Source organism: Aspergillus tanneri (assembly GCF_003426965.1).
Source record: "Aspergillus tanneri strain NIH1004 chromosome Unknown AapTan_3_pilon_pilon_pilon, whole genome shotgun sequence".
Lineage (NCBI taxonomy): Eukaryota > Fungi > Ascomycota > Eurotiomycetes > Eurotiales > Aspergillaceae > Aspergillus > Aspergillus tanneri.
This window is the reverse complement of record NW_022984630.1, coordinates 157,370-181,728: the sequence shown is the minus strand read 5'-3', so window position 1 is coordinate 181,728 and position 24,359 is coordinate 157,370. Positions and strand designations below refer to the sequence as shown.

Below are 24,359 nucleotides of genomic sequence, written 5' to 3'. Positions count from 1 at the left end.
CTAACGTGTTGGGCCTGAGGCCGCAGCGACAGGTGACTTGTTGCGGCCAAACCATACAAACACCCTCTTGACTGCGTGACGCCACCAATATACCAGCTAATGTATATATTACCTGTCTCAGAGATTTCAGGTGCTGCTATTTAGTTTCTGCATTTCCGGGCCTCCCAGTGATACAAGTATAAAGCTCCACCAAGTAATGGGCACGACTGAGTCCGAAATTTATGCCATGCCATCTAATATTCAGTACCATACATACCACAGTAACATCTGGACTAGCACAATTCGTGAATCTTACTGCGCTGAAGCTATTACTAGCATATTTTAATACAGACATCATCTTAGGATTTATACAATATTAATAATATGCTACCGTAAATAATACAAAATAGTTATATACAGCTAATAATGATTTAAATACAGTTTAATAGTATTCTGACTGTTTATAAATAGCTGTATGGCGATTCAGAAATTTATAAATAGTCGGCCGATTGAACACTGAATTGCAGTGGTGCGCTATGTATTCCCCTCATCCACTACACTACGAACAGATAACCGAATGATTCTTTGAAGACAGTCACATTAATAACTCTGTCGCGCGAGTCATTCCTCGCGTTCGGGTGTTGAATAGACAAGGACTGTTGATCCGTTGCAGGTCTGGATCTTTGAAACAGCCGAGAGTAATGGCGTGGGGACCTTCGAAGACACAATTAAGGTTTTTCGAGACGGGTACAATTATCGACCGACCTAGCCTAGTGTCAGGGGCAGCGGAGCGACAAAACAGGCCGTGTTGTTGATAAATCTGAATTAAGCTTACGAGTCCCGATGATCTATATAAGCGGGAAGAACACGAGGCCCTCAGGGCTGTGTGTGCATGGCCTTTTTTCGCCGTTGTTGTCTGTTGTCTCTTTCGTCACTCCTTCTGCCCTTCTTTTTATTTCATGTCTCATTTTTCTGCGGCACTCTTCAGCATGCATTCATTCATTACTTCCCTGTGTTTATTTCTGGGTTCTGCAGAAGCTGCAAAAGGGGCCCTCCATCACCACCACAACCCCCGCCGCGACGGAGGGGAGCACAGTTCTGTGCTACCAAAACTTTCGATTCCTCCCTCAATTCTTGATAGCTATCAGTTAACATGGCATGAAGAATTCAAGCACAGACCGGGCCATTATCTACCGTCATCTGAGAACTGGATTTTCGACGTCGGAACCTCCTATCCTGGTGGTGCACCGAATTGGGGAACGCATGAAGTTGAGACATACACAACGTCGCCAGCCAATATCCGCGTGACACGAGACGATACCCTGACCATCACTCCACGAGTATCATCTAACCGTACTTGGACATCTTCGCGCATTGAGACCCAACGCACCGATTTCGCTGCTACGCCCGGTGGCCGACTTTACATCGAGGGTCGTTTGAAGACGGGCTCGGCTCCTACTTACAAGCAACAGGGGATTTGGCCTGCATTCTGGGCTCTTGGGGTTGATTTCCGCTCCAATTATACCGCCTGGCCCGCTGCTTCAGAATGGGACCTTATGGAAGTGGTCAATGGCTTACCAAAGTATACAATCACTTCATTGGGGGTTGCGCCTGGGGGCCATGCAATGAATATACCGGACTGGAATGGTGGAGTGATGGACTGGTGGCCAATGGCATACTGTTGGATTTGAGGTTGATCGAAGTGCAGGAGTGTGGTATGGGAGAGTTGAAGTGGTATCTTGATGGGCAGCAGGTTTTTCAGATTCCAGCAGCTAGGATAAACAGCTCGACGACCTGGGAGAATATTGCACACAAAGGCCATTTCATACTGCTTAATGTGGCAGTGGGTGGAGATTGGCCAGGTCAGCCCAACGCGACCACTGTTGGTGGTGAGAGTGTACAGCTGGAGGTAGACTATATTCGAGTGTGGAATTATTATCGGTGAGGATTGCCCACTTGTTTAGTTTAACATCTGTGGAACAAATAAGGACGTCTGGTCTGGTAGAGGGAAGTAATTCTTAAATTTTATTGCTGGAAATAGATGGAGATTTTTTGCCAATCGATATGTCTTATATCCAGTGTGCCGTGACCTAGCACCTGAGACTCCATGGGGGACAGGAAGGGGTTTACTATACCAGACTTTCTTGTACATGTCTTTTAAAAACTTTAAAGACTTTCGGCCAGTGTGACAGTTCTACAGGTCAGCAGAATTGAAGCTACTCCTATCCTACGTTTATTGGCCAAGTCCATGGTATACGGTCAAGAAAGTAGGCTTCATTATGGTAGAGAATCCGAACTGAATAGATTAATACCATACAAAGTCAATCTCACTATCGTCCGAGATCCCGTTCGTATATCGCCCCGAAGTTGCGGTATGCCTGTCGAGTTTCCGAAATTCACCCTTGCGATATACATCCATATTCACCTGAGTCAACGCTGGAAACCTCGCCCCGTCTTTGGCGGCTTGCGCCAGCATTTCGAACTATACCTCCTAATCCTCACACTCCTAATAGTTTCGATCGTCAGATTTCGCGAGACTAAGGCACGTCAGATTCAGATATCGTAACTGATTCGGCAACACATCTGGAGACAATTCGGGTTCTGCGAAGGCTTTCCCAGCAACAACTTGAGCTGATTCGAGAGCTGTTCGAGCTGGTTGTAATTCGTCGTGGATCCGAATGCGCCGTCAATGATGGTATACTCTTGAGGTAGACGCCAATCCCTCTTGTCGATGATCGATGGACACTTGCCTGGCCGTTCTAGTAACATGGCGATCCAGGATATTCTTCAACTTGGATGCGTTGAACCTCGTGGGGAAAAAAGAATTTCGATAATCTTCAAACTGCAACTTGCGGATATTTTCCGTACCCATAAGAATATTTTCGAGAATATCGTCTGGTTTCTCTTAGGCATCATCCCACCATGAAGCAAAATTTCCCATATCAACGATGAATCTCAAGCCTTTGAAGGCCGGAAGTCGAAGAAACATTGTGAGATGCCCAAACAGCCCCGAGTGGACGCTAAGAGTCAACGACACCAGGTTCCGCAACTGAAAGATCAGAAGGCCCTGCATAAGAGCTTGACTTACCTCGTTGAGTTTGACTTTCAACTGCCAGTGCTCTCTTGCTTTGTTGTGGTAAAATTTGCTTCTCATTTTTTCTCTAGTAGGTAGCTAAATCAGGGCGACTTAATATCGATCGGCAGGGGAGTGGTGACCTCCTGTCGACCTTTAGCTCGTCCCCACTTGTGCTGATATAGTTGCCGTCGTTGTGGATTCCTCTGTAAAGGATTGGCCCAGCAAGCCTCTGGACACGCTTGGAAACCAGCAGAAGTTTGCAAAGGCCTCTGATCCGGTGCTCCGCGAGGAGATCATGAGACAGATCTGCAATGATCGTGGAGAGACACTCCCAAGGCGGGCGGTCATTCTTTGCACTTTAATTGATGGTCTTTAAAATATTGATTGTTTAATCTTGCATAATGATCAGGTACAGAAGGCTCAAGACAGCTATGCGGCAGCTCCAAATAATAGGCGATGCCTGGACGAAATTCCTAATTATACCCCCCACCCCTCGTATTGTGTTCCCCCCTAAACCAGGAATAGGAATATTAGTGTCACCAAAGGACTCACCGAAACCTGCAATTTTCCTTTCCAGTATCGTAGAAATATTCAAGCTCCATTCTTCGGATCTTCCACAACCTTCAGCAATTCAGCACATACCCCATTCACCTGCCAAGGATCCGGAACCATCTCGAATGTAGCCTCCGAGATATTCATCGTGTTTGCTCCTTTTCCATAAGATTTCCAATCTGGTAGACCCGGACGCCCAGGCAGAGCGCCATGATCCCGGCCCCCGTGGTGAAGGAAGTTAAGGACGTAGTGTTCTAGAGTGCGGGCGATTGTTGCATTGGCAACAGCTGGAGACTTTTCAGTGCCGTAGAATAGATCTGTTTGGATAAATCAGCCATAACTTATGAGGACATGTGTCGTCTCCTCGCACTGTCGAAGACGGTTAGGACATCGATTAGCACAATACTTACATGATAGATCCTGTCCATGAGTAGCCGGGGGAATGGTCATCACATAGCGGAAGGCGCGCTCGCCATATGCCTCCGCCGTGCCTTTCGCAAGACAAGCATAAGCGACGGAGGTCAGCCAATCCCAGCCCAGCTTCTGTGGCGTTGAAGGCGGATAGGGAAAGAGGGACTGGATGTGACCCAGAGTCTTATTATCGGCAGTAGTGAATACTTTCCGAGCCAAGTTGGGAAATGCTGCCGGCATGTTTGCGTCTGAGCCAATACCCATTCCTTCATTTTCCATGTTGGCGACCATCACCCCTCGAACTGACTTGTGAAATCGACCTTGTGAAAAGAGGATAGTAGCTGTGTCGGGGATATAGGCTCCATCCACAACCGGGGACAAGCCAATACCGGGGCCAAATGACCCTCCACCTGACTCGGTGGGTACGTCGCTGATGATATGGTTGTTGACATTGGCGAGAGAGGCAGGCGAGAGATTTCGCAGACATGCAGGCGAGGAGCAGTTCGCTTGGTGAAGCACATAATCGTACAGACTCTGTCTCCGAGCTGTCACATTTCTGCGGGGCATGAGCGTAGGAGAGGATATAATCGCCTAAAAATTAGTCGGTCACGTCCTACTACAATGAAGCATCAGACAGCTAAGGTGGAGGACATACTTGTGAAAAGGGCAATTCGCCAGCCCCCCCGTCGCCAGTCAGGAGGAGCGTTACCAGCGTTGCACCTGCGCTCTCCCCCATGGCTGTAATCCGATCAGGATCCCCTCCAAACCGAGAGATGTATTTCTTAGTCCACTCCAACGACGTCCTGCTGTCATGGAGACCGATATTGGAATCCAAGTCTTTCTCAAACGGGGACGAGACCCATCCATACACGCCCAGGCTAATGCCCAAAAGGCAGAAATACTTAGCAAGTCACCATTCTTAGCTACTATATTAGGTCACATACCGGTAATTACTCGCTACGAGAATGAATTTCTCATCGTGGCTGTTAATTTGGTTGAACAGCCCCATGTACGGCGGGCTGGTGTATGTCATATCCTTCTCTCCAGCTGGGAATGCTCCTTTGTTATCTTTGCTACCGAAAGTAAATGCACCACCATGGAGCCAATGAAGGACCGGCACTTTGTCTCCCTCCTTGACCCCTTCAGGGACTAGGACGTTCAGGAAAAGGCAGTCCTCTTGGCCCCAGTGTGTGCCATTTAACGGAGGGAATGGGACCATGGCTGGAACACTGCTGACGCAGTCGGTCACGGGATATTCCCTCCCATTGAGGATGCCATCGTGATGCGGCGGAGGAGTCTTTGCGTTCCGAAAACGTAGATTACCAATTGGTGGTTGCGCATAACGGATATTTGCGTAGGTTGCGACCTCCAACCCTGACGGAGAGGAATTGGTGTAGGTTGCAGCATGGACAGCATATTCCAGGTTAATTTTTGGGAAGGCGTCCAGAGAAGCCAGTGCTCCTTTTAAGGACACAAGGGTAAATAAGGAAAAGAGAAAGGATGACAGCTGACGCATATCGTTTTCACAATCAAGATAGGAGACAATTAACAGGGTCTGATAATCTATTTAGCTAAAAGAATTGACAACTGAGAGCAGGTGCAATGTTGAGCTTGAATGAAATGCTCTAATCCGGTACGAATGAAGTTGAAAAGAGTCGAACAGCAAGCTCTACATTTATACCTGCTCCAGACTGCACTGGAGAATCTAACAGTTTCTTTTTTTTACAGGTAGAAGCTGGATGTACGAGGTTACGAGTTCTCGTATAGAATCGTGGCGAATCTCATCCTAAAGAGGCAATTTTTCGTATCCGCTAGTAAAGAGGAAGCTTAGTAGTTTATTCTTTAGCACGTACCATACATTTTTAGTTCAATGAAAATTCTCTTAATAAACATAAGAAGGAAATTATTTGCAAAAGCGCTGGATCAGCCAAAGGTATCATGACTTTGGGCCCTCGGGTAAATTGGTGAAGAAGTCCTATACTTAATAGATTCTTAGCTTCTAGGAGCTAGTCGTGTATATCAAAGGGAGAAGACGAGAATAATATATGCGATTAAACATCTACTTCCTTCCCAGCAAGATATCATACTCCTTACATTCTACTCAAGTATTCTCGCATTGCTGCGCCAGCGGAGGCAGCGCCCAAACACCTGGGTGTACTTCATTTCCATCCACATCATCAATGCTCTCCGACGAATAGGTTGTCACTCTTGACATTCTAGGTAAATGATCCACTTTCTGGCAAATCAACTCCACTAACCACCGCGTAGTAGTTGGTTCATCACTATATTCTTCTAAGAAATCAATATAGCCATCGTCATCATAGTAAATCTCCAGCATTTCCAAGCAGCTCGGCAGGTATCTGCAGAGGGGAACATGGAAAATTCGCAGCGTAGTCAGGGCAGTGAAAGTAAGCAGATCTACTGGGGAGCCAATTAACAGGCCTTCGTGTGCCAGTGGCGGCCGTGTCAGCCAGCGTGAGTTCGTTTATGTCGTCCACTGCGGTTCCAGATTTTTTACAAATGCTTTACATGTCTACTCTTTAGCCGGTTGGCCGGCATAATGCGCCTAGCGGAGCTTTTCTAGTGCGGCGGGCCAGCTTCATACGCCCCTAATCTTCGTGGGCTCCGCAATCTATCAATCTGAGACATTTGACAAGGGAGGTTTTAATAACGGAGTCACCCTCAAATTCCAGTGGTTCCCAGCCTATGCTGGTCAGTTTGTAGAAATTACTCATGACACAGTGTTCAGCTTGGATTATAGTGTTCGCAGTGCCCAGATGGCTGTTAATGGACTGAAGGGTATAAACAAGGTACCGAAGAAGTCAAAGGAAACGGTTTCCCCATCTTTCAACCTTTGTTACAACCAGCATTAAAAAAGGATTTACTTTTCTCCACGCTCAGCCGCATCCCAAATTTGTTGGTATGTGTGCAGTGTTAATACTATCAGCAAGATATTGTACCTTATATATTCTGGAAACTTCACATATCCCAACCAAACACATAATTTAACACGATTGGGGCCATGTGCTATGCTCTTAAAGGAGTTATGCTGCTCTCTGCTTTCCTCCACGGCCTCCTCCACGTTTACCTCCCCGTTTCTTCTCGACCCCACCTCCCCGGTCTCCTTGACTAGCTCCGGGGCTTAGCACATCCCGAATCTTGCCCTTAGCACGACCGCGCGGTCTCACAGAACTGTCTCCAATCAAGTCATTTCCACTGCCATAGTTGAATCCAGGAACGCCCTTCAAGCCCATCTTGCCAACGATCTTCTTGTCCATTGGTGGAGGTTCAGGGCATGCATGCCTTTCATAGCCATCTCGTTTGCGAGTTGAACAAGACCAGGCTTATCGAGACGAAGTTGCTTCAGAAGACCCGATCCAGCAAGGAAACCAATGAAAGACGAGTAAGCACGTTGCTTTGTCTCTTTGTCAATGCTATACATGGCCTGAGTGACAACAGCGGCGCATGCGGAAGCACCCGCAATGATCACGTTGGTCTGGGGGTGGGGCTTGATGGGCAAGTGGCGATTGTTCTTCACAAAGAAAGACTCTGCTTGCGTGAGAAGGATGATAGCGCGGCCATCATTCCCAGCGCGGGCTGTACGACCGACACGATGAACGTACTGTTCGCCATTCGATGGCAAACCGACCTGGATAACCAAGTCGACATTGGGGAAATCCATGCCACGACCAATAACATCCGAGGCGAACAGGATTCCGGCAGCCGCCTCCTTGAATTGAGCCGTGGTTTTTGTGCGAGCGCTCTGGCTGAGCCTGGAATGGATCTCAAACACCTTCAAAGGAGTCAAGCCCCGAGAAAAGACTCCTGCAAAAAGAGCAACCATGTTTGCAGTGACACCGAAGACAATGATTTTAGAGCTGCCCTTGATTTCAAGCTCGAGAAGGGAGACTAGTGTGGTGAAGGTATCCGCCACAGAAGGCATCAGCATGTGGTACTGGGGTACTCTCTCATGCGTTGGTGCTTCACTCTTTTCAATGGTCGAAATGCTACTGTAGCCTGGCCTTAACACAACACTGACCATATCCTTGACTTTGGGTGGAACAGTGGCTGAGAAGCACATGCCTTGCCAGCCAGCGCTCTTTGGTGGAATGAGCTGGAGGATTTGCTTCACATCAGCTAGAAAGCCGCTCTCGAGCATCGTGTCGGCTTCGTCCAAAACCAGTGTTTGGATGTTAGACAGCTTCTGGGCCGTTGAGGCTTCGGAGAGGTAGTCTTTTAGTCGTCCCGGGGTTGCAACAAGAACGGACGGAGCCCCCTTCATGAAGCGCGAAAGAGCTGATGCTCGAGCCGTTCCACCAACTGCAATGTCACACTTCACAGGCGTCGCAAGCTGCGATGTTAGTTGATCACATGACTTTGCAATCTGCTGGGCAAGCTCTCGCGTTGGGGTGATGATCAAGATGGCGACCTGACCTCTTGGTGGCGCCAAACGACCTTGGAGTAGGCAGTGCAATGCAGGCAGCAGAAAGGCAAGGGTTTTGCCAGTACCAGTTTTGGCCTGGACAAGGCAGTCACTGCGCCAATTTGGAAGTTCAGTTAAAACACGGTGCTGGACGGGCGTCATAAACGTAAACCCCATCACACTGAGGGCTTGAAGGAGTTTGGAGTCCAGCTTCCCAGCCATGTTTGCATACGGCTGAGCGTCATCGTTGATTCTGGGACCTTGCATGAAGTCGAGGCTCTATATTTCAGGAAAACCTGTAATTAAATAATACTTGATGAAAATTCAAACAAGTAGTGGACTTGGGAGAATTGATGTTTATTAACAGTAACCAGCCCGGCATAAGGTTCGGAAGTTAATGAGTTCCCTTATTATTCCCTTCGGACTTTGCATATGGTTGGTTGGATGGTTGGTTGTCTGATGCGAATTAATGTAGTCTATATTTGACAAAGTAGAGATTTTGTTGCCAAGGACCTCGACTTAAGCAGTTGACCGTATGGAGCTTGGTAAGTATGAATTGATTGGCTGCATTGGGTCCACTATAGTGATGGCCTAAGGCAGCCGTTTATATATCACATGTTTGCAAATTGCACTAGACTGTTTTTCGATATGCTAAACCAAACCAGGTATGATGGGGTATGGCAAGAGCCTGTGGGTTGGGTGTAGCGACTCCTGTGATGGTACTGGCAACCTCTATATAAGAGAGAGCGACACTAGGAGTGGCGTCCTAGAATACCAGTCTTTTGCTCCCGGCGCAGCGGTTTAGCCTCTGCATAGCTCCCTAGAGGTTAGGCAGTGGCAATTCCCACATGAAAATAATGCTCTGCTGCAAAAGGCACCATGGGCCCTGTGAACTCTATATACTGCATACGTTTTTACCAGGAACCGCTAGCTCAGTCCAGATCAGCACTGTATTATTATTGGAACAATATCAAATTATCTGCCAAGCGAACCGAGAGAGATAGTTTGTCTGGAAGCTAGGGAATTTTCTCGTGAGAGCAGGATAAAGAAATCGTGGTCAATATGTGATCCATTATCTAACCCCGCTGTGGACAGCGCTGTGGATCAGCGCCGAAGCAAACCGATACTCAGCTAGCTTCGGCATAGAGGCGGTCCGCGTATGAACTTTCCTTGGAACAGAGAAAGGATACTAACAAGGTAGCAAGTCAGAGGGAGAGTTAGCGACTAGGAAAATCCATGTATCGCAAGATTAAAAGGCTACGCAGCAGTGTAAGCTTTAGGTCATACATCCAGTATAGAATACACCGTTTACTTATGTAATTGTAACAAACATTATATCTAAACATAATGCCGGATTATGTAGTGAAGTTGTTGTGGAATTCAGGGCAAGGGATACGCAGCGTGCTATAGATCAGCTACAGGCCGAGCCTCAGCCTAACTAGGAAGCAGATAGTATCTGTGGAACACCAGAAAACACAACATCCCAACCAACTGAGTCTTTTGCATTCCTATCTAAGGTGTTCGACCTCTTCGGTGCTCTACCTAAGTCTCTGTCGACAGTTAGTTAACTATGGTACTATGGATTATTCAGTACCTTTCTCGGTCAAATATTGTTGATGATACAACATCATCAGATCGCCTATAATTCCTATATTAGTTAGTTTACATTCTTCGTTTGTTACAGAGTACCTCGCCTTTATAAGCACGAGATGTTTTGGTAGTTTAGTTGAATCAGAGATCTAATTTTCTATGGAGGATGGATACTTTCGAATACGCGTATATTTTATGGTCGACAGTCTCTTAGGTGCTCAACTCTCTAAAGGTGTAGAAAAATTAGGTGTGAGTGCGTCACCTTACATTACAGTGTGCTACTATATAAGGTGCTCAGGAATATCTGATCCCATTGGGATCAGATATAGTGGTCTTTTGTTTCAGTGGAATTGTTAAGATCCTGAGCTTGGCTATAACAATCGGAGTACGTACATACCCGCCGATCGACCAGGAATGAAATGAATGAATGAATGACTTCATTGATTTTCCGTACATGAAAGAGATAACATAACCGGTAAACGAGCCGGACACCTCTTCCGATCCGTCAAAAGGAAGCCACTCAAAACACTCAAAAATTTGCATTTCTACATAAAAGCTAATTACTAATTTGATTAGGACAATGAGTCCTTTTATGCCCCAGAATATTATAATCACTGCAGCGTGGTGGTGCCCGTACACGTCACTTAACTGTAGATAGCCCTTCTTTTACTGGTATAGTATCTTAAGCTTCTTAAACCTTATTTTGATGCTGAACATACTCCTGTGCCTCCTTTGTAGAAAATCCTTCTGTAGAATTTATCTGTCTCTTAGGTAGCTTTTTTTTTCGATGCCTCTTTTTATTTCCAGTCTGTAAATCCTGATTTTCTTTAAGAAGAAAAGCTATTTTATATAGGTTTTTTGCATATCCTTTTGCAAGCTTGTCCAACTGTATTCTTGTAGCAGAGGTAGGACTTTTAATATGCTCTCCAAGCAGCTTTTTTATTATAAATACCTCTTTATCCAATTGCTTTGTATTGTATGGTGTTTTGGGTGCAGAATTAGTTAATCGACTCCCTGGAGGTGTAGGAGTGCGGAGTTAAATATTAAACTGCTCAAGCACTTTATCTAGATTAAAAGGCACTAAACCAGCTGATAAAAAGCCACTCTTAATATTCTCCTCCTTTAAGGCCTCCGTCCGGGCTTTGGGGTAGGCCTCAAGAAAATTAAGTTTGTTAATATAGTTAAAACCATGCTGTGCCTTATTTTTAACCAGCTTTCCATACGCGCGCTTCAACAGCCCAAAACAACTAATATTAAGCAGTTAAAGGAGATGTAATAAGTGTACTGGCATGTAAATTAGTATAATATTATTTTACCGCAGATTTAATTAAATTAAGGAGTTAAATAACTTCCATGGCTATTAAGAATTAGCAGCCGATATTGCCCAACAGTACGGCTTGCTATTACAGGAATAAAAAGTTTTTAAAGCCAGTGTAAGCTAATTTAATCTATAGTCTATTTATTCCTACTAACTTTAATCCTCCAGCTAGCTGGCAAGTCCCTAAACCAGCTTCTTTATAGATTTTCCCCTTAAAGATAATACAAGGTGGAAGTGCCCATCCAGTAGAGCTAATATATTTAATAAAGGTAACCTATTCTTGATTACCTAGTTATACAAGAAATAACTTTCCATGCATACTAGCTCTAGTAACTACTTTAGCAGTAGCTACCAAGCCCATTGCAAAGCCAGTTTTATTAAAACTATAAATATCTTCTTATGCAATTCCATGTTGTATTATAGTGATTTGTACGCGCTTAAACCACTTTTTAAGAATCTTAGGATCCTCACATTTGGCACGCTGGTGATTGTGGTGCCTAGAATATCTTGATTTAAGCTTATTGTGCTGTTTAATAAAGTTGTATACCTATTTATTACCAACAGTTTGAATAGGTGTGGTACCACGCTTAGCAAGAAGAATATTAGCCATTTCTTGGACATGGGATAGTCGTGGAGCAGCTCTATATTAGTCCAAGGATAATATCCACTGTACAAGCGATTCCTCTTTATTTTGAGTTATTTTATAACTATTTGCACATGATTCATGGCGAAACACACTGCCTTTGAATCGGTCATGCAATGTTGAGCGTGGAATATTATATACCCAAGCAGCTTCGCGAATATTGCATAATTCTTTCTTTTTTAAAGCTGATAATGCTAATAAGATCCTACCCTCCTGTTTAACTAAATTTCCTGAATTTTGACGCGCTTTTGGAGGCATGGTAGGTGTTTGAATTAATTGATTATTTTGAAGGCGGAATCCTGCCCCGGCGCAATCGTTGACATCATCATGCGTAACCAAAGTTAGTTACCTAGTCTAGTCTCTTTGTTTTTCCGTTTGTTGTCGTTGCCCCGAGTTTCCTCTCCGGAGTCCATCTAATTGGGAGATGACGTTTGTACTGTCCGGGTAGCTTTTCTTATAACCAGGGCAAAGGATGTCAATACGATGGAACCATTCCGTGGCTCGATCACTCCACCCGGTCCATCTTTCATTGTTTTCTCTTTCGTCTTCAGCTACTCCAGTTCTGTAGAACCTTCTCGGTTGCCACTGGGCCCAACTTCTTTCAGATAATCCTGTCGTATCCAGTGGCAACGTCTACCGAGTCATAATCCGAAACCCCGGACCGCCAAGCCGGGCGGACTATAAGACAACTCCATATAGAGTTTACATTAATAATTGTTAATTTCCTATTCGATTCATTTAAAATATGAAAATCAGAAAAATAAGACTTAAGAATACTAAGCATTTATAAGCATGAGGCTTCTTTGGAGTGATTATCAATCATATGCCTATATTGCTCAATATAAATCACTAATAGTAACTTCTCCAGTACATTGTGTATTCTATTTAAACTATTTTGTCTGTCTCAGCACACACACATACAGATCATAAAACGTTTAATATGTCTCACAACATTCTGATAACCGGCGCATCAGGCTACCTAGGTGGAACCCTCCTCTCCAACCTGAAGACCGCGAAACTCCCATACAACAAACTATATGCCCTAGTCCGCACCGAACAACAAGCCAAGTCCGTGAAAGAGCTCTACAATGCCGAACCAATCCAAATCAATCTCAACGACAAAGCCAGCATCGTGGAAGCCATCCTGAATCACCAAATTACAGTTATTTACTACCTCATCGATGCTCTTCATTCACAAGTGCAGAAGATCATGATCCAAGGGCTCGGAGAGTTAAAGAAACAAACAGGCAAAGACGTGCATTTTCTGCATACATCCGGCGCAAAGTTATTTAGCAGTCACACGGGACATCCCACCGTTAGACCTTTGCTGGATACGGATAGGAATCTCCATAAAATTCAGAAGGAGTCATATGGACCTGTTCCGATTCTTAGGACGGTATGCTCTTGCTCGATTTATGCCATCGGGAATTCGGGATATATCAGAAATGCTGATCTGGGACGCGTAGGCTGTTGAGACAAATTTGGAAGTTATTGATAATGCCGAGGCGAATGGTGTGCGGAGCTATATTTTCGTGCCTAGCGTGGTCTACGGCAGAGGGGAAGGCTTCGGTAATATGATTTCAATTCAAACAACTGCCATTGTGAGAGCCGCGAAATATGTTCGACGCGTGTATAGCGTTGATGATGGATATGCAGTATGTCTATGTCCCACAAAACTGCTATTTGAACTCTCCCTGACTCGAAGCAGGCATGGCCGGTTTGTCATATCTCAGACAACACGGCGCTTTACATCGAACTCCTTCGGAATATCTTACTCCAGCAGAACCCCGGCTACGGCAAAAATGGGTACTACCTAGCAGCATCCGGGCCAGTGACATGGCATGACCTGTACAGTGCTATGGCGAAGGCACTCGCCAAGCGCAACATGGTCGATAGTGATATTGTATCCCGGGCAGACGATGCAGCACTGGAGAAAATGGGGAAGGCGTTGAATTGTCCGAAGGAATTTGTACCGGTGGAGATCGGTGGGCAGTAAGTTGATTATTTCTGTAAATGACGTTGGAAATGATACTAATGGGCACACTAGTTGCATGTTCACACCCGAGCGAGGACAACAGATCGGGTGGAAGCCGAGATATCCGGCGCAGCATATTCTGGACGCGGCTGACGAGGAGGTCGAATATATTTTAAACCAGCTTTAACTTAGTTCTATACTGCAGAAATGGCTATATTACTCTAACGATAGCTATATGTGTTGGCGAGGCACAATCCTCTTGAATCAAAGGGAGGCGGTATATGTAATATATCAAGGCTACCGCTTATTAAGTAGCCTTGGGCCCCTGGTAAGTGACCTTCCACACTACTGAAAGCACCTCCATGTAAAGTAGTCAAGATAGTTAATCAGTTTGATTAAGAATTTACGAAGCTGAATATCACTCATTTCTATGAGCTCCGACATAAAATAAACAGAAGATCTGGGCGAGGAAAGTTGCTCCAACGACAATATTCAATATTCAGAGATATACCCGTGGTTGGAAATGATATATTTTCATTAAGACACGTCCCAGCAGATCAAACGGTACTTGAAGAGGTCTGTATTCTGTTGTTATCTTGCTTAGATTTGATTCGGTAAGGCGTATGTCGGGGGACTCAGGCGAAGCACGTTCCCTGGATCCTCGGTGATGAATGCTGTCGGTCATTACTGAATTTGCTTTCCAACACGGACCAATCGAAGCCCTTATAGCTCAGTGGTAGAGCGCTTGAGTAAGTCCTAGTACACGACTATATATCATTGGCGATATAACTAACAATAAATCAGCTTGTAATCAAGAGGTCCATAGTTCAATCCTGTGTGGGGGCACTTCTTTTTTTTTTTATCCTTTATTTCGGATAACCTCATTTCTTCCAATAATGAAACTTCAAATTGTGTACATTTGAAGTAGCGGGGTAAACTTTTATCACTTTTTTGCAGAATAATAAGTCCATATTTAAAATCTTTCGTGGTTTGGGAAAATTGGACAAGTGTGATCTGTTATCGGCCTCATATAATATTATAATATCAACTTTCTTACACTAGCTGCCTTACGTTTGCGCTTCCTGAACAACTCTCATGCCCTCGCTTTGCCAAACAGAGTGTATCCAGATACACAGTGCATGCCGGGTTGACACCCCAACATCGCACGCATGGACTGATGTACTAAAGCGCCTATCGAAAAGCGCTAATCAATAAAATATTTTATCGAGGTGACATGGTTGTATAATTCGCTTGCATCAATAAATAGGTATTCACGTAGACTCTTCCATCATCCCACTCGGAAGGTCGACGAAACCTCAGATTTCCACCCCTACCTCGCTCAGTGATGATTTTCTTGTTATTTGTCTGTTAGACGTGAGGTTGAGTCTTCGAGGAGTCCGAGGGGACGGCGTGTGGTACGTGGATGACATATTCCAATATCCGAATACCTATCCGACCTGCAACCTGCACCGGTGGAAGTTGAGTACCGCTCTGTTCCGGTGCAGGTTACAGGTCGGGTGGCATCTGTATACTCCCACTGGTGTAGAATTCTCCTGTACAACCGCGTTAGGTAAATAATGAGCCCACCAGAGTCACATAGCATAAAAGCATGTTCCCACACAAGTTCTTGTATCTTGAAATCATCATTTTTTATACAGTTTAGTTGAAACAATAGAGCTGGAATCATCAATCCAAGTAATCAAAATCGCCCTGTTGTTTACCCCTGCATACAAAGCTTCTACAACTGGCATAGAAACTTAGTGACTGCAGTGACCACGGTTCATCCCACCCACATTCTCTGAGTATAAATGAATGATTACTATTCAGTCTCAAAAAGCACCATGGACTCTATGTGAGTACCAATTTTGTATCATCTTGTATTTTTCTGCATACATGTCATGTTCTAAAGGTACAAGTTTTTGCTATAGTAGGTACTTGATCAATTAGTTGAACAAGTGTGGGAATATAATTTAATTTGCTGGTAAATGAATACAACTAAATATTGCGCCAACAGACACATAATATGGCATTTTCGACTTCGAGCTTTAAGATGAAGGGATCTCATTTACGCAATGTAACTCTTCACCAGTATACAAGACGGCAAGACCTGCTGCAAACCTACCTGAGCCCAGCGCAAGAAGCCAGAAAGAGAAATCCATCACCGACTGCCTGGCGAGCCGCAGCATTGTCCGCATAACGGGGGTTTATGTCGAATAGATGGCCAGCCCCTTCAACAATCCTCAACTCCGCTGGAATCCCTCTCTGGATCAGTGCCTTGTGGGTGCGCTGGGCCTGCTCCAAAGGAATCAGATCGTCCCGATCGGGGTGCACAATAAACGTCGGGGTCTGGTAGCTTCCCTGTCGAATCTGCGCCAAGGGGCTGATAGACCGCACCTGGGCCGGCGTTGGAGTAGGTAGTTCCTCCGTGTGATGGCTCAAGATCTTCTCGTTTCGTTTTAGCCCGTGGATCAGTATAGGCAGCGTCTGACCCTGCCAGTTCATATGCAGTGCAATGCGTGAACGCGCATCACTCTTGGCCATCCACCCGCCCGCCGCTACGGCCGAGGGCGGAGGGTTATAGCCTGTGATGGGGGCATCCGCCACGCCGTCCCACAGGTCATAATCAGACGTCATGGATTCCCCGTACGGCAGGTTCGGGCGCGACCAGAAGGGATCCTCATAGTCCAGGGGGCAATAGAAGGCCAGAATGGCTTCAGGGGGCCGAATCCCTGCACTCGGAGCCGTCCAGCCCAGGCTCAAGGCGAGGTGACCACCGGTGGACCAGCCTACGGCCACGACCCGGCCGCCACGGATTTGGATGTCAGGACGCTGCAGAGTCAGTGAGGGCAATGACGTTCTCGCCCAACGCAGAGCATCGTGGACGTCGGCCATGGGACCCTCTTGCAAGTTCATCTCAGGACAGAGCCGATAGTCGACGCTAACGGGGATGAAGCCCAGATCCAACAGGAGCTGCGTTTGCTGAGGCCGGACGTCCTTTCGGGAGAGCATGACGTGACCTCCACCGTGGATCATCAACGCTAAATCAGACAGAGAGGAGTGAAAGGTCAGGAGCTTATGTCTCGCCTATAGCTTTCAGGAAGAGAGATTCTCACCGACCGGTCGCGCCTTATTGCTCGTCTGCAATCCCGAAGGGTAGTAGATGTCTGCTTTCAGGGTGGCAGAGTCGGTGTGCTTGAAGGCCACTGTCTCCTGCGTTGGTAGCGTTGTCTGGATGGGAAGCGTCTCCGGTGCAAAAGAGTCGCCCTTGGTAGGAGATGCAACAATCATTCGCAGAATCTTCGACTCCTCTGTCAGCCCTTCGGACCAAGTGATCCAGTTGTAGCCCGAGTCCAAAAGGCGTTCTTGCCACAGGGTCTCGTTGGCCAGAGCATGCTGGCGACCATCGTTAAATAACCACCAGCCTTCTAGCAGCCCGAATACAAGGTCAAACCAGAATAGGTTCTGGGTCAGTTCAAGAAGGCAAAGAATACCGTCAGGACGTAGCATACGACGGATGTTCGAGCAGGACTGCACCAAATTCCTCGTGGCGTGGATGCAGTTGGTGGAAATCACCAGGTCATACTGCTCGAGGAGATCGGCTGCTGGGGCCTTCTCAATGTCGAGAACTCGATACTTCATGAATGGGTACTGGCCAAATTTCTTCTTGGCTGCGGACACCAGAGAGGACGACAGGTCGGTGAACATATACTCAAAGCTCTGCTGGGTGGTGGTGAGTTGCTGAAGAAGGAAGCTGGTGGTGCTACCAGTGCCAGCTCCCAGCTCTAAGATCCGAATGGGCCGCTGGTTCCCAAACTGCTGGAAGGCATCGACGAGAAAGCGAGCCAGGAACAGGGTACCGGCTTTGAACATGGGGGCGTTGGTGTACACGTCTTCAAGCAACCGTTTGGTGGCGGTGTCTCGGAAGATCAAAGACAAAGGGTCAGCGCGTCCAGTAAGACAATCGGCCAGCTGAGAGCCAGTGGTATGTAGGAGCTGATGCTCCGAGACATGCCGAGGAAATTCGCGTACAATTCTGTCATGAAGTTGTTCGGACGAGACCGTACTGAGGGGGATAGAAGTCCGTTGGATATTGCCCCCATCCTGTCGAAGGACAAGGCCAGCATCTTCGAGAATATTAAATATCTGGTTCATCACCTTCTGGTGTTTCGGCAGGTAGGTGATTCTTGGGAGGACATCACCCGCGGACAGTGTCCTGAGATCGCATCCAAGGAGGGCAAATGCCTCAGTCACATAGGCGACAACAAGTTGTGCTTGCAGGGGGTAGACGATCTCTCGAAACTGGTCGAGTCCGGCCTCCTTAACAACCTGATCATAGGCCCCGCGATTGTTGGAGAGCCATGCGGCGCTGACCATGACCATGCTGTCATCAATGATCTGCCCTGAGCTGACCGAATCGTCGACGTCTGGCAGTTGAGCTGTCACTGGCAGCATCGGCTGTAGGCGCTGTAACAGTGACTGGAGGTCAGTCAGGTCCTGAAGAACGCTGACGGAGATGGTCAGATCAAATCGCTGATTGATCTCGCTGGCAATCTCCGTGATCATGAGCGAGTCCACGCCTAGGTCAACCAGGGATGAACCTGACTGGATCTCGGCCAGGGGAACTCCAAGGATGTCGCTGAGCATCTGTCGTAGCGCCTCCATACGGTTGGCGTGGGATGGTGAGCTGGATGCTAGTAGAGCTGCCTTGCTGCCAGTACCTGAAGTACTACTAATGATATGATCATCTTGGCCAACGGCACCGTTCACGCCGTTCGCGCCATTCGGTTCGTGACGCACCACAGATAGGGCACTCCCAGGCAGTGAGGGCTGGGCAACCACCGGCTGGTTCGACGGAATAGCCTGCGTAGGATCATTCAACTTGGAGAGAACCTTGCGCAGGGAGCTGAGAGGAACAGCGGTAAACTTCGCTCCCAGTATGAAAGCGACGACTTCACCGGTGATCGGGTCCAGAGCTAGAATGTCGTTTTCAAGTGAATTGTTGCCTCTGGCCTCATTGTTGGCATAGACTTGTAATTTCCGCGGGTTACTGGATGGGCCGGAAAAGGCGCTACTCCAAAGCACTTCCTCGATGGCAGTGCAGACAAATACCTCCTCCTCTTTGCAGGGCATCAGACAGTTGACATGAATGCCTGCCACCTGCAGTACATTGTCCATGGTGAGAGGATCTGACTCACCAGGAGGCAGACCCTCTGGACGATGCTTTGGCATGATCACGTCGCCGACGACCTCGGAGCCGTATGCGATCACATTGCGCACCCCTCGGTAGTAGGGGGCGTAGTTGACGGCACGCGCAAAAAGTTTGTAGATGACGTCCCCGGACAACCGCTCAACATTGGATGACTCGGCAATCTGCTGGTACCGAGAGTTCCCCAGGAGTCGCCGAAGCGACTGGAAACGAGATGTAACGGTGGACTCGTCGATCAGAGCCACCGTGCCATGGGCATGGGTGACCGTCCGGGGGGATCCTTCGTCGGTTGACCGTGTCTCGAGGGAGAAGACCCATGCGCTTTGGCCTTTCGTTTCGGACAATGTCAGGAGTAATAGACCCGCCGGTTTTGATGCCAACGGAGAGAGAATGCGCAGATCCAGGATGCGAGGAACAGTCTGGACGTTGGGTGTGCCTTGCATCAAGGCTCTCGCTCCGCGAATTGCAAGCTCGCAGTACATCGAGGCTGGACAGAGGCTCTGGCCCAGGACCGCATGTCCGCGCACTGACTGGTCAAACTCATCTTGAAAGACATTGATCTCGAACCGAGCTTCGCCATTGTCATGACCGATGAGTTGGACCAGCTCCCGCCCTCTAGTGGCGCCGGGCTCTGGGAGTGTTTTCTGCGGTGCAGAAGCCTTGTATTCTATCCAGTGCCTGGTCTGCGCGAACTGGTAGGGGGGTAAATCAACCCATGCGTAGCGCGACTGCTCCATGGAGTGGAAGGCCCAGAATGTAGATCGAGAACCAGCAGACCACAGACGAGCAGTTGCCTTTGCCACGTCATTCCATGCACCTTGGCCACCGAGGTCGAGACGAATCAAGAGGCCATCGCTGGGGCTGGGAAGCACTCGCTGCACCATGGGAATGATGGGAGATGCCGATCCTGCCTCCAGCCAGACATTGGATGCGTAGCGACTGGCAATTCGGCTGATGGCGGCTGCAAAGTGGACTGGTTGTCTTGTGTGGTTCACAATGTTGGTCGCATTGACTGTTGGCCAGCTGTGGTCTGGAGTGCATGTTTCGACCGGGATTGACGGTTCTCGCCAGGTGATGGATTCAGCGACTCCCCGCAGACTGGGCAGAATGAGGTCTGCGAGTCGAGAATGATATGCATGGCTGTTCTTCAGTCGTGTCACTTTGTAAGCTGTCGAATGCCGGCATAGAGCTTCGACTGTTTCTATAGATGGCACCTCGCCTGCAAGTACAATGTTCCTGGGACTGTTGTAACATGCCACGTCAACACCGCACGGAGGCTCGAGGGCCTTGATTTCCGACAAGAGCGACTGGATCTCGGTGCTGTCAGCTTCAACTGAAAGCATGACGCCGGGATCGGAGCCCCAGAGCTTCTTGATGAATCGCGCTCGTTCTGTGACCAGACGGATGCCATCGGCCAGATCCATACTGTTGGCGACGCATAGTGCAGTCAGCTGTCCAAAGCTGTGTCCAACCATGGTGGCGACTTCGAGTCCGGCGTCTAACCATGTCCTTGCAATCGCATATTGAACGGAGAACAAAGTGGCATGCAGGATGGGCAGATCTTCAATGGGGGGAAGGATCAAAGATACGTGGGAAAAGCGAGGGCAATCCCAGAGCCTGGCAGCCGACATCGCAGCGGTCGAGGTGCTTGCGCAGCAGCGCCGAATCCCTTACCAGCCTCTCGGAGAGACTGACGATGCGTCCCGTTTGCCCACCGAAGCACAGCACGACCGGAGGCGGCTGGGTTAGCATTTTGGCTGGCTGCTGGGACCCAGAGACGATCATGTCCAGCTGCTGCGACAGGTCAGTAAAACTCGTGGCCGTCGTCGTATGTATGTATTCCAAGCCGCGATTTTGTTTACGCGCCAGATTGTATGCAATATCTGCCAGCGAAGTTGTCTTTTCGGAAATCACACCACGATTTAGGGCATGTTTCAATGCGCTGCTGTAGGCACGCAGGCTCTCCGGAGTCTTGGAAGCCATCACAATAGGATACTCCGCAAGCCCACTTACGCCCACAGCCCTATTTACATGGGGAGATGGTCGTGGACAATGCTCCTGCAGCAGGATGGCCGCATTGCTGCCGGCAGCGCCGTAGTTGTTCACCAGAGCGGTACGCCTGGGGGATTGCCACGGGCGTCTTCTGTCGGCGATGTACATGTTGTCTGGCTCCAGTGCAGAGATCTTTGGGTTGAGCTGGGTGAAATTGGGCTGCTTTGGGATGATCCCATGCTGGATCATCAACAGCGTTTTGATGCAGCCGGCCACTCCAGATGCTGCTTCAGTATGGCCGATGACGTCCTTCACCGATCCGATGACGAGCTGCTGCGTGCGATTTGGACCACCAAAAGCCTTTCGAATGCTATCACATTCAATGGGATCTCCCACTGGCGTCCCTGAATATCGTTTGTTAGCAAGATAATTTACAGGGCAGTCTCTGCCAGAACCACCACGACTTACCTGTGCCATGCGCCTCAACGTAGGAGACATCTGCTGGGAGGATCCCACCGCGAGCAAGGGCTTGTTTATACAACTCGCTTTGGGATTCCGAGTCTGGCACCGTGATCGGACTACAGTTCGAGCCCTGGTTGACGGCTGATCCCCGAATGACACCCAGGATGGGGTCCTTGTCCTCCATGGCCTGTGCCAGCGGCTTCAAGACGAGCACGCCTGCACCTTCGCCGCGACAATATCCATCGCCTTTGATATCAAATGCTTTCGAGGCACCGGTCGGACTCAGAAACGATGCCGCCCCCAAGTTCTGGTAGAGGCTCGGGGCAGTGATGATATTAACTCCACCCGCAATGGCGACGGAGCATTCATTCGTTTGGAGTGCCTGCAGTCTCGTTAATTGTGCGGAATCGAAAGGTTTGAATCGAAGGATCATGGCATGGTACACACCTTGCAAGCATAGTGGATGGCAACTGCTGAGGAAGAGCACGCCGTGTCGAAGGTGACTGACGGTCCGGTCCAGCCAAAGTAATGACTGACCTTGCCACTGATAAAGGCGCGAAGGGTCCCCGTAGCCGAAAAGGCCGTCGCGTTGTCGGATGCCACATTTGCTTCGTAGTCGACCGAGCCCACGCCGATGTAACAACCGACTTGATCGGTCTGTCTCTCTGAGCGCGTGCTGCATCCAGCCGATTCCATGGCCTCATATGCGACCTGAAGCAGTAGTCGCTGCTGGGGATCCATGGATTCGGCTTCGCGACTCGAGATCTTGAAGAAGCGATGGTCAAATGCCTGGGGATCTTCGAGGAAATTGCCCCAGAACGGGCCCTTGGGCTCTCGGGTCAAGTCCTCACACCGAAATCGATTCTTTGGCAGAGGCCCAACCGCATTCCGCCCGGAGTTGATCAGCTCCCAGAATTGCTGCACCGACTCGGCCTGGGGATAGCGGCATGCCATTCCGATGACGGCAACGGAGCCGTTGGTCATATCTGACACTGCGTCAACAGGGCTGGCTGGTGTCTGACGACCCGACGACTCAGCAGGCGTGTCCACAGAGCCATTAAGCATCATGTTTCCATTCAGCTTTGGGACCAGCGAGGGAGGAACTGCCCCCGAACCCCCAATGGCGACAAGATCGGCCCCGGGATGAGCCTGCAGAGCACGCTCCACGGTGTCATACCATTGGCACGTCTGGATGAGTATAGTGTCCAATGCAATCTCATGGAGAGCCCCGTCACGGATCACGCAGGCATCGGCTGTAGAGCGTAAGGACAGGTTCAATTGATCCGCAGAGGGAAGTTGGAAATCAGGTTGTTGGCTGCAAAGCTGTTTCACTTGAGTAACAGTTTCCTGTCGTTCACGAAGGTGATAGCGACCCCCCAGCCCAATTGGTACTACCGAGAGACCTTCATCTGCCAGCTGTAGGGTAAGCAAGGCGCCATCTCGAGAGGGGAGTGTCACCGTGACACGGGATACATCTGTGACGCAGGAAATATAGGCCTAGATCTGGTCAGCCTGGTAAATCCTACTAATAGCATCCCTTCATGACCCTAACTTTGGGAAAAAGCTGGAGGAACTTGGACAGGTGCTCCCTCTCCCAGTCCGTCGACCAGTAGACGGAATAGGCTGAACTTCTGTCAAGCAGATCAAGGTGAGACCGCTCGTCCACGTCGATAACGGCGCCAATGCACACAGCCAGGCACATGGTTCTAGTCACCAGCTCCTCAAATTCGGAATGACTCCGGCTACAGGCTATTGTCGCTGCGGTCAGAAACCCAATGCAAAAGCCCTGAACGTCGACAGGCGTGCGGCCCAGTTGCAAGTACTCGACGACCTGCAAGAGGACTGTCAGGGGGACTAGGAGGATGTTGTTGGGGGATTTCATGCGAGGCATCTCTCCGTTCTCGACGAAGTCCACGAGCTGGCTCAACTGCTGGGCCCCCGGCAGGTTCAGCAATGCTGGACAGGCCTGCTGAATAACGGGCCATACGGAGGGCAGCCCGTGGATGGTACGGACCAAGAAGCGGAATCGTTCATCGCCAGCGACAATGGTATTCCGAAGCTCAGTTAGACGGGTTGGGATCAGTCGCGGAAGTTGAGGTCCGAACAGCAGCAGGGGATTTCCTGTGCCTGTGGTGGTCGTTGCATGCATGGTTGGAAGACGTTGAGGTATCTCAGGATGTTGCGTCACATCACACAAGGCAAAGCATTTGCCTGATCTTTAGTATGTTATGGAATCAAACAGCTATTCTCATGACCTCATGACTGAGCAGGAGAGGCTTTTCTCCGGGATATATTTTTCACCCACGGTGATTATTATAGAGCAGCGAACTACGGGAAGGATGTATCTAGCAGCCGAGTATTCCATATTGATCTGCAACATCAATACTGTGGCATTCACTGATACTGTTTCAGTCTGGTAGATCTTACCGACACAAGCATAGCTAAAGTGCCTGCATCTCAACGGGTTAGGTGCATATCAGAATGTTCCGCTTCTATTTCTAGTGGCCACGATAGCTTCACAAGCGGAGATTTGGCGTTAAAACACCCTTGAGGCTCTCTGTTGTGATCACAACTACATCTAAGCCAATCCTTATTGTGCACATCTAGGCCTCGCCTCTGGTAGACTGGCATCAGCCATAATAGAGAATATTCCTATTGCTCAATGCAATAAGATCCCGTACCCCTCACCTATCTTACTGATCTACAATAGGATGACGTGGATAGGTCTTATG

General features: G+C 48.4%; 6 protein-coding genes and 1 non-coding gene across 7 annotated transcripts; 3 read left to right on the top strand and 4 right to left on the bottom strand.

Moving 5' to 3' along the window:
• Window positions 1-968: 968 nt before the first annotated feature.
• Window positions 969-1,924, top strand: ATNIH1004_003862 (uncharacterized protein; the record flags this gene model as incomplete). Its single annotated transcript, XM_033568534.1, has 2 exons — window positions 969-1,561; window positions 1,672-1,924. 2 exons carry the CDS (start codon window positions 969-971, stop codon window positions 1,922-1,924), a joined length of 846 nt encoding a protein of 281 aa, XP_033427340.1.
• A 1,722-nt stretch (window positions 1,925-3,646) lies between these two features.
• ATNIH1004_003861 (uncharacterized protein) lies at window positions 3,647-5,534 on the bottom strand (the record flags this gene model as incomplete). Its single annotated transcript, XM_033568533.1, has 4 exons — window positions 3,647-3,924; window positions 4,018-4,609; window positions 4,674-4,896; window positions 4,963-5,534. The coding sequence occupies 4 exons, from the start codon at window positions 5,532-5,534 to the stop codon at window positions 3,647-3,649; spliced, it is 1,665 nt and encodes a 554-aa protein (XP_033427339.1).
• Window positions 5,535-7,262: 1,728 nt separating this feature from the next.
• Window positions 7,263-8,663, bottom strand: ATNIH1004_003860 (DEAD/DEAH box helicase; the record flags this gene model as incomplete). Its single annotated transcript, XM_033568532.1, has 1 exon — window positions 7,263-8,663. One exon carries the CDS (start codon window positions 8,661-8,663, stop codon window positions 7,263-7,265), a length of 1,401 nt encoding a protein of 466 aa, XP_033427338.1.
• A 4,269-nt stretch (window positions 8,664-12,932) lies between these two features.
• On the top strand, window positions 12,933-14,154 carry ATNIH1004_003859 (NAD-dependent epimerase/dehydratase family protein; the record flags this gene model as incomplete). The annotated part of the gene is made up of 4 exons (XM_033568531.1): window positions 12,933-13,388; window positions 13,459-13,647; window positions 13,701-13,984; window positions 14,040-14,154. The coding sequence occupies 4 exons, from the start codon at window positions 12,933-12,935 to the stop codon at window positions 14,152-14,154; spliced, it is 1,044 nt and encodes a 347-aa protein (XP_033427337.1).
• Window positions 14,155-14,686: 532 nt separating this feature from the next.
• Window positions 14,687-14,813, top strand: ATNIH1004_003858. The gene has a single exon. It is a non-coding gene; the product is annotated as a tRNA-Leu (tRNA).
• Window positions 14,814-16,085: 1,272 nt separating this feature from the next.
• On the bottom strand, window positions 16,086-20,648 carry ATNIH1004_003857 (uncharacterized protein; the record flags this gene model as incomplete). The annotated part of the gene is made up of 2 exons (XM_033568530.1): window positions 16,086-17,005; window positions 17,081-20,648. 2 exons carry the CDS (start codon window positions 20,646-20,648, stop codon window positions 16,086-16,088), a joined length of 4,488 nt encoding a protein of 1,495 aa, XP_033427336.1.
• Window positions 20,649-20,736: 88 nt separating this feature from the next.
• ATNIH1004_003856 (uncharacterized protein) lies at window positions 20,737-23,776 on the bottom strand (the record flags this gene model as incomplete). The annotated part of the gene is made up of 4 exons (XM_033568529.1): window positions 20,737-21,569; window positions 21,634-22,009; window positions 22,075-23,124; window positions 23,180-23,776. 4 exons carry the CDS (start codon window positions 23,774-23,776, stop codon window positions 20,737-20,739), a joined length of 2,856 nt encoding a protein of 951 aa, XP_033427335.1.
• Between the last annotated feature and the right edge of the window lie 583 nt (window positions 23,777-24,359).